Source organism: Melanotaenia boesemani, chromosome 12 (assembly GCF_017639745.1).
Source record: "Melanotaenia boesemani isolate fMelBoe1 chromosome 12, fMelBoe1.pri, whole genome shotgun sequence".
Taxonomy (NCBI): domain Eukaryota; kingdom Metazoa; phylum Chordata; class Actinopteri; order Atheriniformes; family Melanotaeniidae; genus Melanotaenia; species Melanotaenia boesemani.
In genome coordinates this window covers 12,987,543-12,999,336 of record NC_055693.1, presented here as the reverse complement: position 1 = coordinate 12,999,336, position 11,794 = coordinate 12,987,543, and the positions used below count along the sequence as shown (strand labels likewise).

The 11,794-nt window shown below is 39.2% G+C and overlaps 2 protein-coding genes across 3 annotated transcripts; one reads left to right on the top strand and one right to left on the bottom strand.

Annotated features, from left to right (window-relative positions):
• Nucleotides 1-1,437: 1,437 nt before the first annotated feature.
• spryd7b (SPRY domain containing 7b) lies at nucleotides 1,438-9,288 on the bottom strand. The gene is made up of 6 exons (XM_042001213.1): nucleotides 9,149-9,288; nucleotides 8,490-8,781; nucleotides 7,191-7,307; nucleotides 5,709-5,875; nucleotides 4,538-4,640; nucleotides 1,438-2,580 (listed from the first exon to the last, which is right to left on the bottom strand). The coding sequence occupies exons 2-6, from the start codon at nucleotides 8,593-8,595 to the stop codon at nucleotides 2,483-2,485; spliced, it is 591 nt and encodes a 196-aa protein (XP_041857147.1). The 5' UTR covers nucleotides 8,596-8,781; nucleotides 9,149-9,288; the 3' UTR covers nucleotides 1,438-2,482.
• A 186-nt stretch (nucleotides 9,289-9,474) lies between these two features.
• trim13 (tripartite motif containing 13) lies at nucleotides 9,475-11,699 on the top strand. Of its 2 annotated transcripts, none has more exons than XM_042001212.1 (2): nucleotides 9,475-9,561; nucleotides 10,214-11,699. In XM_042001212.1, exon 2 carries the CDS (start codon nucleotides 10,220-10,222, stop codon nucleotides 11,420-11,422), a length of 1,203 nt encoding a protein of 400 aa, XP_041857146.1. In that variant the 5' UTR covers nucleotides 9,475-9,561; nucleotides 10,214-10,219; the 3' UTR covers nucleotides 11,423-11,699. The 2 variants fall into 2 exon arrangements, with proteins under 2 accessions (XP_041857146.1, XP_041857145.1); XM_042001211.1 differs by lacking the exon at nucleotides 9,475-9,561 and adding an exon at nucleotides 9,572-10,106.
• Nucleotides 11,700-11,794: the final 95 nt, after the last annotated feature.

The following is an 11,794-nucleotide window of genomic DNA, read 5'->3' as shown; positions in this document are numbered from 1 at the left end:
TGGGACAAAAAAGAGGAGCATTTGACAACTAATTGGATAAATTGGCAACAGGTTCTTAATATGAAGGGCATGTAAGATGTAAAAATGGACAGAAGTCACCAGTTTGCAACAAACTGTCTAAAATTGTGGGACAATTTAATAAAAATGCTCTTCAGCATAAAATTTAAGATATCACCACCATGAGATTTAAAGATTTAAAAGAAATCTCTGTGTACATGTGACAAAGCCTAAGCTAAAAACTGGATGCTCGTGATCTTCAGGCCCTCAGGTGGCCCAACATTTAAGTAGAAATGATGCTCCACTAGAAATCACTGCATGGGCTCAAGAGCACTTCCAGAAATCACTGCCTGTGAAGACAGTTTCCCATGCAATCCACAAATGCAAGTTAAGCTCTGTCAGGCAAAGAAGAAGTGAACATATTACAGCAGGGGTGTCCAAAGGCATTCCTTGAGGGCTGCAGTCTTACAGGTTGTAGATGTTTCCCTGCTTCAACACACCTGATTAAAATTAAATGACTCTTCTCAACAGCTTGTTGTCAAGTTCTTCCCAAGCATGTTGATCCACTAATCTGATTCAGGTGTGTTGCAGCAGGATATATCCAAAACCTTAAGTACTGACTTTGAAGACCCTTGCTACACAGAACCACTGCCATCTTCTCTGGGCTAAAACGAAGTTTAAATGGTTGGAGGCAAAAACATGGTCAGCTTACACTTATAGGTGAAGGTGCGATTCATCATCAATGATGAAAAGTGCATAGAGGTTTTAGAGCAACATATGCTCCCATCCAGCCAACCTCACTTTCAGGGAAGGCCTTAAATACTTCAGCAAGATTATGTTAATCCACATTATGCATCTATCATGTCTTAGGAGGAAAATAGTTCAGGAGAACTGACCTGCCTGCAGTCCAGACAGAGAATATTAGTGCATCGTGAGAAAAAAAAAAGTTATAATTAAGGCCCAGCTAAGCTACAATCATACATTAGACAAGAGTGGGACAACAATCTCCTAAAGCTCCAGTAAGTCGACTCCTCACGCCACAGACATTTACAGACGGTTGTTAAAAGAGGGGATGCAACACAACTGTAAACATGTCCCTAAGCTATCTTTTCCATGAAATGGTAAAATGTCTGGTACACCTGATATGTTAATTTTGTTCTCTTGGGAAAAAAAATAGGTTTATGAGATTTTTAAATTTACAGCTATCTGTTTTTTGTTTTGTTTTTTTTTTTTCATTTTCACAACATCCCAACTTTTTGGGATTGGAGTTGTAACTGGATTAATTATCCAAAGAACATTAAACATTCAACAGCCCAACAGTAATTATCAAATGCAACATCTTAGAAAAAGTTGGTTTCTTTTGCAAAACACCAATAGAAAATATACTTTACTTACCCATAATCAAGACAGAAGTAAAAAAAAGAAAAAAAAGAAAGACGCTTTCAAACACAAAAGTTTAATGAATCAACATTTGGAATCATACAATAACATCATTAGTGCAAACAGAGACAAGCGTTTGAAATATTTGACTGTTAGACTTCAGCAGCAGATATGCAATGCCAATACAACACAACAGATTGACATTTGTAGATATATCTCTGATCAGAGACAACCAGCGTCAGCTCTGGTACTATCCTGATAGAATAAATACACTGTAAGATTTCAGGATGAGAAAGGGGCTATTCAGAGTGGTAATGTGAAAAATGATCCTTTTCCTCCCATTGCTAGTTTCAGCCATTTAAGAAATATCTGACACTTAACATTTCCAAGCACTGCCAGACATGTGAAACACAGGACATCACCTGGAATGTGAACCTGTTTGCTTGTGTTTAGTGTTTTTAAACCATCTCTCTATGGTGACATGACAGGAAGGTGTCCATATTTCCACGTTTACTGACTCTTCATTAATCCATCAAACTCTTGATGGCCAAAGGTAAAAATACATGTTTGTGACACAAAAAAAAAACAACATAATTTTGATTTAGAACTGAAATAAATACAAATAAATATACAACGTATGCTGAGATGAGAGTAAAGCATTGAGCAGATTACATGCTCAAAAAAGCAGAATAAAGCAGTGTGAATAAAACATGGCTTCTGATCCTGAAATATGGAAACATTTTACCATTGCATCCTTAGCCTGGTATCTATAGACACACTGTGGATGTGAGCAGCAACTTAAAAATGATTTAGTTAACAAGTCTGATTACCACTGATACAAGGCAGTTATTTTACAGTTTTCTCCCTGCACAGACAGTGAAACCCCCATCATAGCAGAGCAATGATCAAACCCACCCCTTTTCAAGGACACTCCATCACTGGTCCAAGAGCAACAGTAAAAAAAAGACTGGGTAATCAGGAAAAATAAGATGCGCCTAAGCCACAAATAACAATAATATTCAATAAAAGTCTAACTGTAGTGTCACAGAGGTTGCTATGAGATTCAGAGGAAGGCGGCAACACAAACAGAAGCTGAGGTGCTCTTTTAGAAGATTTGTTGTTCAAAGAGGATCTTCTCAAATCCTTGTGGAGGTGTGTGATAGAAGTCACTAAACTGGCAGTCTAAGATGGCACTGTCATCCACTGGAACAAGGTAAAGACATTAAAGCACAAGGTTAGACATTAAACACTGATTTTTTTATGTTCCTGTAAAGTCCTGAAAACATATCTAAGACAACACTGATCATATGAAAGGCCAAAAAGTTAATCAATAAAGTGAAATTATATTATTATAAATAAGCAACAATAACACAAGTGCATTACAAAGACTAATAAAATATGGTAGTTTTGAAATGTTAACAAGAATTTGGCTTTTTCCTGGTGTGGCGAAAGTATCCTACTGAATATGAACAGTGTTGATGCACCATTTTTTTATTTCTTAACTACTGTTTTGAATATTTGGGCAGTTTAAGTATTTTCACACATGCACTGCAGTTCTGATTTGTTATACAGCAGTGATTCCTAAAGGGGTCCCTAAATAGCTCAGGGGTTCTGACAGGGTTTGACTATACAGACCCTGAGTGATCGTTAAAACGCCCCACCTTGTGCATCCAATCAATTTTTGTCCACGTACTGTGTGGTTTAGTGAGCCAATGAAGCTACAATAGAGGAGTAGTTCATGTCCGTCTTGATAACCTTGACTTTCTTCCTATACCAATGTATCACTGAAATGTGTCTGAATAACACCAAATTGCGGATGATTCATCCCAATCACAAAAAAGGGGGTTATATGCTGATATTTTTTTATTTTGGTTTTATCGAAGGATAAGACAGGACTCAGCCAGAATGCAGCATTTGTGGCGAGAAGCTAGCTAATGAAAGCATGAAACCAAGCATGGTTTCAGCACGGGGCAGATGGGGGTCACAGCTTTTTGGCAGTTGCATAAAGGGGGTCTTCAAGGAAAACAGACTGGGAACCACTGTTCTAGAGGGATGGCATATGAGAAAGCAAATGACGACAGCATTGATATAAGACTTCTTGTGGACATTTTTAACCCAGTTCTATATTAAAAATGTCTGATCAGCAGGTGAGACAAGGTGTGAATCACCCGCAGCATTAACTGTAACTGAAGACACTGCTTTATTTATTTTGTTGTTGCTCTAAATATTGTTTACAACCGTCTCCTCAATGCCTTGGATACATGTGGTCTTGATATGATCATAAAACTATCATCAACTATCATCTACAACACGGATCATCAACTCCAGTCCTTAAGGGCCGGTGTCCTAAAGGAACTGAATGTTTCCCTACTGCAACACACCTGATTCAAATAAAATGGATCTCCAACAGCTTGTTGTCAAGTTTTGCACAAGTCTGTTTGATGACCCATACCTGCAGGACACCAGCCCTCGAGGATGATCTACAGCTGGTGATCTACAAGCTGTGATCACGTGTGAACAGCCCAATCCGGACCAGTCAGGTTTGCATATTCTCCTAATTATCCTGAAAATCTTCTATGTTAATATGTGAAAATTGCTTTTGGTGACTGACTCTCAAGGCAATCTCTCAGCTGGCTTAGGAGACAGCAGCTCATATAAAACCTAACAACAAAGTCTTTTTACATGTGTCAAACAGCTGGTATCATTGTAAATGACATCTGTTATACTTAATTAACACAGGTCGATTTAACAATGCAGTTTTTGATGCAAGTCAAACAGATTTTAAATATTTAAGCATGTCCACAAGACTGAGGAGATATATAAGCTGCGGTGTATGCTGCCCTCTAGTGGGATATTCATGAACTGCAAGAGCTTCTCTTCAGAACACTGGGTCAGACTGCCTACATCCAAGGTGGAAGAAAAATGTTTGAAAAGTTGTGGATCCAGATGCTGATTGTTGTCAAATGTCAATCTTTTCTACGTTAGGCTATTGTGATGCCAATCCATGCATACGTTTTTAATTAATCCTCTTTACAACATGACCCTACTGTACAACTTCCCAGGTGGAGGTCATCCAAAAGCATGTCTATGGCACAGTGGATCTTAAAAGTAACAAACATTGATAACCTAGTGAGCATACAAAACCAGAAAATATGCTTACCATAAACAACGGGGTATACAGTGCCCCGGATTCCTGAGGCAGGACAGTGCATGTTCTTTCCATTCAGATATAAATTCAGCTCCACGTGGTCATATGTGATTCCCTGTAGAACATAAACACACATGTAAAACACCAGTAGCCTTGTTTTTATCATCAAAAGGATCTAGTTCTATTTTTTTCTTCTTAGTTTGGCTAACTAGAGTGATAACAATTTAACAGTCTGGATGACATTTGAGCCCAATTCCTGTAGAAAAGAAACAAGGTATACAGATTGGTATCCCACAATATTCCTGGAGTTTTTCTCCCTCCAGAAGTTGCTTTATTTGTCAACTGGGCCGTGATGGCCTGAACTTCAATTATCACTACATCATTATGTCAAAGACACCTCTGAACACTCAACACAGGACAAGAGTCATGAAACATTTTACAATACATAAAAATATACTTATTATACCTGAAAAAGTCTATCTGGGATTTTGTAACTATATGCTGTGGTAATGATCTACAAACAACCAAATGCTGGGATCATTGACAGTACTTTCTAATATTTTTCTGTCTAGTCAGAGGTGTTTTCTTTCCGCAGGCGTTCCCAGAACAGGGGGTTATATTTTGGGTCTTTCCCAGGGTCTCTTCCCAGTTAATTAATACCAACAGATGGGTTTGCAAGCAGATAGGTATTGAGCTTTAATTAGTACAGGTTGCAAGCTTGTTGGTAGATGTGTGAGTGGTAGTACTTTTTATCCAATGAGGCACAACTCCAATAAGTGTTGCAAAGTATGATGCTTAAGAATAATTCAGTGTGCATGTAGCAAATTCTGGTACAAACTGAAGGCAGTTAAATGCATTAGTGATTGTCACTGTCAGGCTGAAAATAAAGAATTTTGCTGTGGTTTATCTGGTCTCTAACAGCAGAAACTGAAAAGGCAGCTTCAGACCGTTTGAGCATCTACAGTGACATCGATGTATTTTCTTGGAAGCAGAGAGGACCGATTTCACGTAATCATTTCAATATTTATGTTTCATGCTTACAACTTACTGTTGATTTCATCAGAAAAAAATTAAAGAAAATGTTTATTTTTAGGCTCATGGATCACATAGCAACACACATTTACAGTGTTTAGGTAAATAAACTTAAAACATGCCAATTAAATTAATCAAATGTGGTGCTTACCACAATGTCACCCTCCTGGGGAAGGCTGTTCGCAGGTAGCCGATTCTTCTCTTCATTATTGTGGTACACAGACCCATCGTGCCTCAGAACCAGGCTGTTTGTGTCTCTGCCTAAAGGCACTTGGTTAAGATTCACTTTCTGGGTGGCCACACCTACTCCCCACACACCTAAAGTCAAAGCACATAACTTGATTACTTAATAGTCAGATTCCTGATACACAGTTATAACATTGTATTCACATTTTTGATCAAAAAAAGGCAGCTGTAACGGTACATCTGCATGCAGGAACTAAATGCCTGACACATCTTGCAAAATTTGTATAAAACTACTATGAAGCAGCATATACAGCTCTGATTTATAGGTGCAGGTACCGGTGAACTGAAAAGCTTTGCTTCATTTTCTGTTAACTGTTGACATTATTTCTCTTAATTTCCTAATAAAACGATTGTTCTTTAGACCATACTTTAAAGGAAATGACATTACTTCAAAATAACAGAATGATGTAATGTTTGCAGAGCATTATATATATATATATAAATATATATATATATATATATATATATATATATATATATAAAATCAAACAAACAAAACTAACTGGACTAAAGAACGCAGAAATCACTATTTGGTGGAATAACCGTGATTTGTAATCACAGGTTTTAGCATGTTCTGTTATCCACCAGTTTTTCCACATTGCTGACGGGCAACTTGATATCACTCTTTGTGGAAAAAAAAAACTCAGTTTTGCTTGATGATTTGTGACCATCTATCTTCCTTCCGAGTTCATTCCAGAGGTTTTTAAATAGGGTTCAAATCTAAAGACTGCACTGGCTATGGCAGGCTGTTGATGTGGTGGTCCTGCATTCAGACCTCGAATCCCCTGGCTGTCTGGCATGGAACATTTTCCTGACGGAAATACTAATCCTCGAAGTTGGGGAACATTGTCTTAGCATAAACATGTATTTTAATATTTTAACAGCTGTTGTGAGACAATGTGGGTTGCAGGGCCGGCCTTTCCAGGTCCAAGTGTTTTTTCTTCTATTGTTCAGCACTTTGGGCAACTGCTGTTGCAGAAAATGTGCTATATAAATAAACCTGAACTTGAACTTGAAGTCATACCATAAGATGACGAAGTGTTGGGCAAAGCTAAAAATTAAACTCATCAGATGAGATGACTTTACTCCAGAATCCTACAGTCCAATCTCTATGGCCTTTTTCAAACCTCAGCCTCACTTTTCTTTGTTTCTCACTGTTGCCACTGTGTTTAGAGGTCACTTTAAATCAGCCTACGGTTCTTGAATGATGAGTTTGATGAGCTTTGTTCTCCTCAGAAAGCAGGATAAGATGCACTTGAGTAGGAATTAATTTTTTGACAGTGATACCCAGAGATGGTGAGTTAAGAAGAAATTGCAGTGTTGTCTTTTTTCTCTCCTGAGCTATATGTAGGCTGGTAAAAAACTTTAAAAGAAATTAAGCTCTTACCAGTGGACTGGATCTTAAACTCAAAATAACTTTTGTTCTGGTGCAAAGGCGCATTGGCCAGGCAGCCTCCAGTGCCACATATCCTCCGACCACTCTTCACAATGACAACATCAGTGCCTGCAAGAAAATCACATTAAACTCACTAATCACCATTTAGACAGCTTACTTTCCAATTTTTAAAAATACAAAAAATATTTTTGCCTTCTTTCTGTAATACAAAATGTCTTAGATATGCTTTACATGATTTTTCAGAATTAAAACAGTTTTGCTTTAAAGTTATGTTATTTGAAAATCTGTTCATTGACAATCAACATTTGCTGAACTGAGTAAATCAACCAGTTTCAGCTTCTTTTCCCCAATGAATCCAGTCACCCTGTCTCTTAAAGAAATGTCTACATTTTTAAATAAATCTTTCGAATTTAGGTAAATAAAATGAACTTTACTTGTGTATTTCATTTAGCAAAAAAATAATACTTGACCTAATAACTCCATGACAAAAGAAAATAAGTTTACACTACATATGTTTAACTTTTCAGAAGATTTTATTTATTTATTTTGACATCCTTCCTGTGAAGTGAAAACAACGAACGCTAGAAGTCAGAGTCCAGATCTCAACCTGACTAAAATAATGTGGAGGAACCTTAAGAGAGCTGTGCAAAAACAAATTAATGCAAAACTCAATGCATCGAAGTAACGTTATGAAGAACAGAATGCCAAGATTTCCCCATAAAAATGTAAGAAACTGAAATCATACAGAATAGCATGGACTCTGGTTCTACAAACTACTGAATCATAGGGCTGTACTAAATTTTAACACCATTTGTGCATTCTGGCTTTTATCTAAATTACATTAGATTAGATAGACCTTTATACATTTGTCGTTGAGGAAATTTGGTGTTGCAGACAGCTGTGTTGCAGATTGTTTTGTATATTTGGTTATGTACTTTTGATCTAATGTTGGATATTAGCCCTGACAGCTATCAATATCAGGCTGAATATCTGCTGTTTGTATTACATGTTAGTTTGAAATACATGTAGCATTTAGATAAGATATACAACTACAAAATTAATGTGTTAGAACAACTAACTGCTACTGAATCCCAAAAAAAGCCGGTTTAACCAAATACCGAAGATAAGGACTGAACATGCAGGGTTTTTTTTTTTTTTTTTTTTTTTTTTTTTTTTTTGCTAGCAAGCTACATTTAACGGCGGAAGTGTGAAACCATCATGTAGCGCGCACACAGTCAGTTGAATGTCAGGTAGGAATCAACTGTGGAAAGTTATCACGAACATACTTACCCATGTGGTGAGTGTCCAGCTGAACAGTGGGCATCTCTTTGAGGGGAATATGCCCCGATCCGCCCTCTCCGCAGCAGCCAAAACAACACGTAAACATCGCAGCCATTCTTGCCTTAACTCTGGCGAAACATCCGGAAAGGAACGCTTACCATCAAACCAAAGAGTACTTACCATCAAAACGTTAAAAGGCTTCCCAAACACAACACTGCCACCTTGCGGCAGAAGTCGGAACTACATAAGCCCCTGCTCCCTCACTGTATCCAATCACAGTGGGTAAGATAGGCAGTTGCTCCTGATGGCATGGAAACAAGGGAAGAAAATCAAGGTCAAAATTTTCTCCACGTGACTAAGTAACTATTGGGTATCGATGTTACATAACCTCGAGTGAACTGAAAGTGTTTAAAGGGTGGAAACATAATATATCTAAGAGCTGGATTGGTAATATAACCATTCATAGCTGCAGAGCATACACACAACTTTGTTTTCATTGAAGTTCAGTGTTGCTGATCTTCAATATTGCTTGTTTTTAAGTTAACTCACAGTGGCTGGGTAACGTTAGCTTACAGCTATCGGTTAGGAACTGCTCAACACTGATGTTCATTCTTATTAGTTAATGTAGTTGTGTGAGCACACGTGCACATTTCAGAGCATTAACTTACAGCTGCATGTGTTGATGAGTAGCAGCACAAGCGACTAAAGTAATCTAGAGTAGAAACGTGCCAGGCTGGGCTAAAATCTAGTTGACAGCTTTTCACGCTGTAATGTTTTGCATGGCAACAGCCCCTCCCCCATCCGACAGGCAGGGATCCTCTGCAAATAACCTTGTAGGGACAAAAGCGTAAATCTAAAAGTATTTTTAAATTAAGCTGCCCAAGTACTCTCAATACCCAGAGGTTTCATGCTGCAGTTTAAATATAACAGGTTTCAATTAATATATGCAGAAATATAAACAAATAAACTTAGTACTAATTTTCTTTGCGCGACCGAAAGAGTTAACTGTACACCCGGAAAGGGCGAAGTCTGCACAGCAACAAGCGCCATGATTACGTTGCACTGAGCGCCCCAACAGCTGGTGAGTGATTCTTTTGGTCCAGTAGTTGCATGTTACTATGCGCTTGCAAAATCTGTCACAGCCCTCCTTCGATACCTTGCCAACAGAAGCAACACTAATGCGAACCCAGATTGCCGATAATTTGTCGCATTGGATTGGTTAAGAGACGGTAATTTAGGGCTCAACTCTGCTAACCATCGTCCTGATGTTCCGCAATACAAAACAAAGGAAAATAACTCGTTCTAATAGTTTTTATACTGTAAAAGTTATTGTCGGTGTTGACTTATGTTCAGTCTGAAACGGTTGCAAGCTTCTTTTAGCGCTAACTGTTTACAGACATCAAACAGCGGGATGTCGCTTGGCCAAAGCGCAAAGGGAGCTCTTGGCAGCGCCCATGCCAGTGTTTTACGCGGGTACAGCGATGCAAGTCGGTTTCACTTCCAGGATGGGAATACTTAACACAGCTGGAACGTGACTCCAAAATCTGTATCCTTTGCGATGCTACGGTATTTTCGTGTAATTTAATGGCTTTTCTGCCGTAAGGGGCGGCATCCCTCTGAGTGTGGGTGTGTATTATGTTGCCCCCTTTTTATTGAGTGTTGATTTATTGGTTTTTCTCTGTCTAAACTGAGCACTTATTTGACGCCCGGATGACGTGTTGATGTGTTTACAGGATACAATGGAGCAGCTGGAAGAGGAGCTTACGTGCCCGGTGTGCTGTGGTCTGTTCGAGGACCCGCGGGTCTTGCTGTGCTCACACAGCTTTTGCAAGAAATGCTTGGAGGGACTCTTGGAAGGAAACAGAGGTCCAGCTTTCAGAGCACCTCTCAAATGCCCCACCTGCCGCAAAGAGACCCCTCACAATGGCGCAAATAGCCTGCAGATCAACTATTCTCTACGCGGAATAGTTGAGAAGTTCAGTAAAATAAAGGTGATGCCTAAAATGTCTGTATGTAAACAACATTGCGACCAGCCTCTCAACATATTCTGCTCCACTGATTTAAAGCTGATTTGTGGATTTTGTGCAACAACGGACGACCATAAAGGGCACAAGTTCAGCTCCTTGGAGGATGCATATGAGCAGGAGAAGGAGGCGTTTGAGAAGCTGCTCGGCGGTGTAGAGAGCTGGCAGAGCGCAGATATCCAGTCCTGCATGGAGACACTACAAGCCAGTAAGAAAAAAGCGCTCCAATCGGTGAGCAAGGACGCGGAGAAGGTGGCAGACTATTTTGACAAGCTCATCGGTGCCCTTGAATGCAAAAAGAATGAGATACTATCCGACTTTGAAACGCTGAAACTGGTGGTGATGCAGGCATACGACCCAGAGATTACCAAGCTAAGCGCAGCGCTGGAGGAGCAGAAACGTGCGCTCAGCATCGCGGAGTCTTTCAGAAGCGTCAGTGAGCCCCTCTGCTTCCTGCAGCAGATGCAGGAATTTCGAGAGAAGTTGAAAGTCCTCAAGGAGACTCCCCTGCCCTCTCAGAAAGACATGGACGTCGGCCCTCTTGTGCGCAATTTCGACGTTAAAAAGTGGGATTCCATCCAGTTCAAAGAAGTGGACAAAATCTCCGTCCCCCACGAGAGCGGCGCGTACAGAATCGATGGCTCACGGATGCCAGTGTCCAAACGGATCGTTTATCGGATCATTTTCTCTCTGGCTTTTTTGCTTGTCCCACTACTACTTCTGCTACTGTCACGCAACATTGCTGGTGACGTGTCTTCACAAATTGAACCGTTTGTTTCTCAAATTTCCTCCCACACTGATACATACCTGAAGGAAATGACTGACATGTGCACAAGTTTGATGGATGCAGGTCAGAAATGCATTGCGAAGTTAGTTGACTCCACTGCCCACTTTATTGGCAGTTGTAAGTTATATTAATCAGTCTTTGACGTCTCACAGCTATACTTTAATGAGACGTAGAGTCGAAATATGAAAACACTGTTTACAATGTTTTTTCACCCTTTCGCTCACATTGTGGCCTCAATCAAGCCATACAATCCAATCAACTAAATCCTGAGGCGGCAAACTACATTATAATTTTAGTGTCTACATTATAAAAAACTCTTTAATATGTGCATACTATTACTTTTTTATACTCTGACAATTTCTTTTACTTGTCAAATATTATTTTGACAAATAAACCTGAGAAATTTGAGTCACTTCTATCATTGTTTTCCCCCCCTTCTTTTTTTCTAGTTCGACAGAACAAATCAGACAGCTGTAATGAGCAGTGAAAGAAATACAGTGCGG